Genomic DNA, 1,597 nt, shown 5'->3' on the forward strand with positions numbered 1-1,597 from the left:
CGCACCACCTGGGGCCGCCCGTCCCTGTCCTTGTACTGCACGGTGAAGGAGTCGAAGTGGCCCTGGGGAACGGTCCAGGAGAGGCTCAGCGAGTCAGGGGAGGATCCTGTCACTGTCAGCTCCCCCAGGAGCGGCTCCTCAGGGGGCTCCGGGGCCTCCGTGCTGGGTTCTGTGGGGGCAGGAGTTTCTTCCTCTGCAGCTGAGAAGAGGGGACAGAGAAGGTGAGGCAGCTTCCCTGGGGGATGTCCTTGAGGTTTCGGGGAAAGAGAGCGAAGCTGTGGCCATGAGTGGGGGTCTGGAGGTCAGCCTGGAGAGGCCCGTCTTTGGAGCTGGGCGCTCTTGCTCAGCTTGCAGTCAACACACATGACAAGCTCTGAGCTCAGTGCTGGGGAACTTGGGACAGCCACCAACAGAGCTCACAGGGCCCTTCTCCACCCAGGAAGAGCTGTCAGTCCTCAGGGAAGTGGGGAAAAGCACAAAGGTACCAAGGCTCAGCCAAGAGCAGAGGGGCTTCCTGGGCCAGTTCACCCATCACCAGAGAAAGGGGGACCCTCCCACAGGCCCCATCCTGGGCTCCCACCGTCCACTCACCCGTCACCCCGATGACAGACATGGGACCCACGCGCTGGCCACCGTGGAAGCCATACAGGTTCATCTTGTACTTGTGGTCTGGCTCCAGGCCTGAGATGGTGACCCCGTCCTCGTGCCCCGGCACCCGCACCGCCTTGGGCTGCCCATCCCCATTCCTGTACTGGACCAGGAAGTGGTCAAACTGGCCCTCGGGGACCGTCCAGGACAGGCTGAGGGAATCGGGGGTGGCGTCAGTCACAGTCAGCTCCCCCAGGCGAGGCTTGATGGGGGGCTCAGGGGTCATGGTGGGCGCTGCTTGGGTGGTCTCAGCTTCATCCTCTGGAGCTGGACAGACAGATACGGGGACAGTGAGGTCCCTGGGTCCTCAGTTCAGCATAGAAAGGATGTGTCACAAAACACAAAGTGCCTGAGAGCAGGACGACGCTGCCCACAGCGCCTCCAGCAAAGCTCTTCTTGCTCTCCTCTCCTGTGGCCTTTCCTATCCCTCACCCTCAGGGAGGGTGCCCTCAGCCCCCACCTCACCGCCACCTCCCAACACCCAGGCCACCTCTCCCTGTCCCTTCAGCACCGCCTCTCTTCTGAGCACAGCCCCACTCGGCCTCTGCACCCTCGGCCTCCCTGCACTGGGGTCTCCTCGCCTCGCCATCTTTTGTTCACTGGGCTTCTGTCTTTGCTCCCCAACAAGCTCAGCACACCCCTCCCGAGGCCAGAGCTTGGGGCGTGTTCCAGGACCTGGCCCCTCACCAGCTGCCAGCAGCCTCAGGGCATCTTTACCCTGAATTCCCCTGGATACCTTCCTCCCCACCTCCAGTCCCCGGTCCTGGTTTGGGCCACTGTCACCTCTCACCAAGGCCACCAACTGCCTACTGGCCTCCCTGCCTCCAGCCTCCCTGTCACCCCATCCCCATCTTCAGCCCCCACGGATGAGCTTCACACAGGCACAGCTGCTGGGGCCGTCTCAGCACAGACCTGAGCAACCACCTCCTCATCCCTGGGAGACCCCAGG

The 1,597-nt window shown here is 63.1% G+C and overlaps 1 protein-coding gene across 1 annotated transcript; it reads right to left on the minus strand.

Annotated features, from left to right (window-relative positions):
* Positions 1-8: 8 nt before the first annotated feature.
* On the minus strand, positions 9-876 carry LOC113222742 (tenascin-X-like; the record flags this gene model as incomplete). Its single annotated transcript, XM_026452359.1, has 2 exons — positions 592-876; positions 9-199 (listed from the first exon to the last, which is right to left on the minus strand). Coding segments are annotated over exons 1-2 (474 nt in total), but the record flags the coding sequence as incomplete, so codon positions are not given.
* Positions 877-1,597: the final 721 nt, after the last annotated feature.

Source organism: Piliocolobus tephrosceles, unplaced genomic scaffold, assembly GCF_002776525.5.
Source record: "Piliocolobus tephrosceles isolate RC106 unplaced genomic scaffold, ASM277652v3 unscaffolded_34118, whole genome shotgun sequence".
Classification (NCBI taxonomy): Eukaryota; Metazoa; Chordata; class Mammalia; order Primates; family Cercopithecidae; genus Piliocolobus; species Piliocolobus tephrosceles.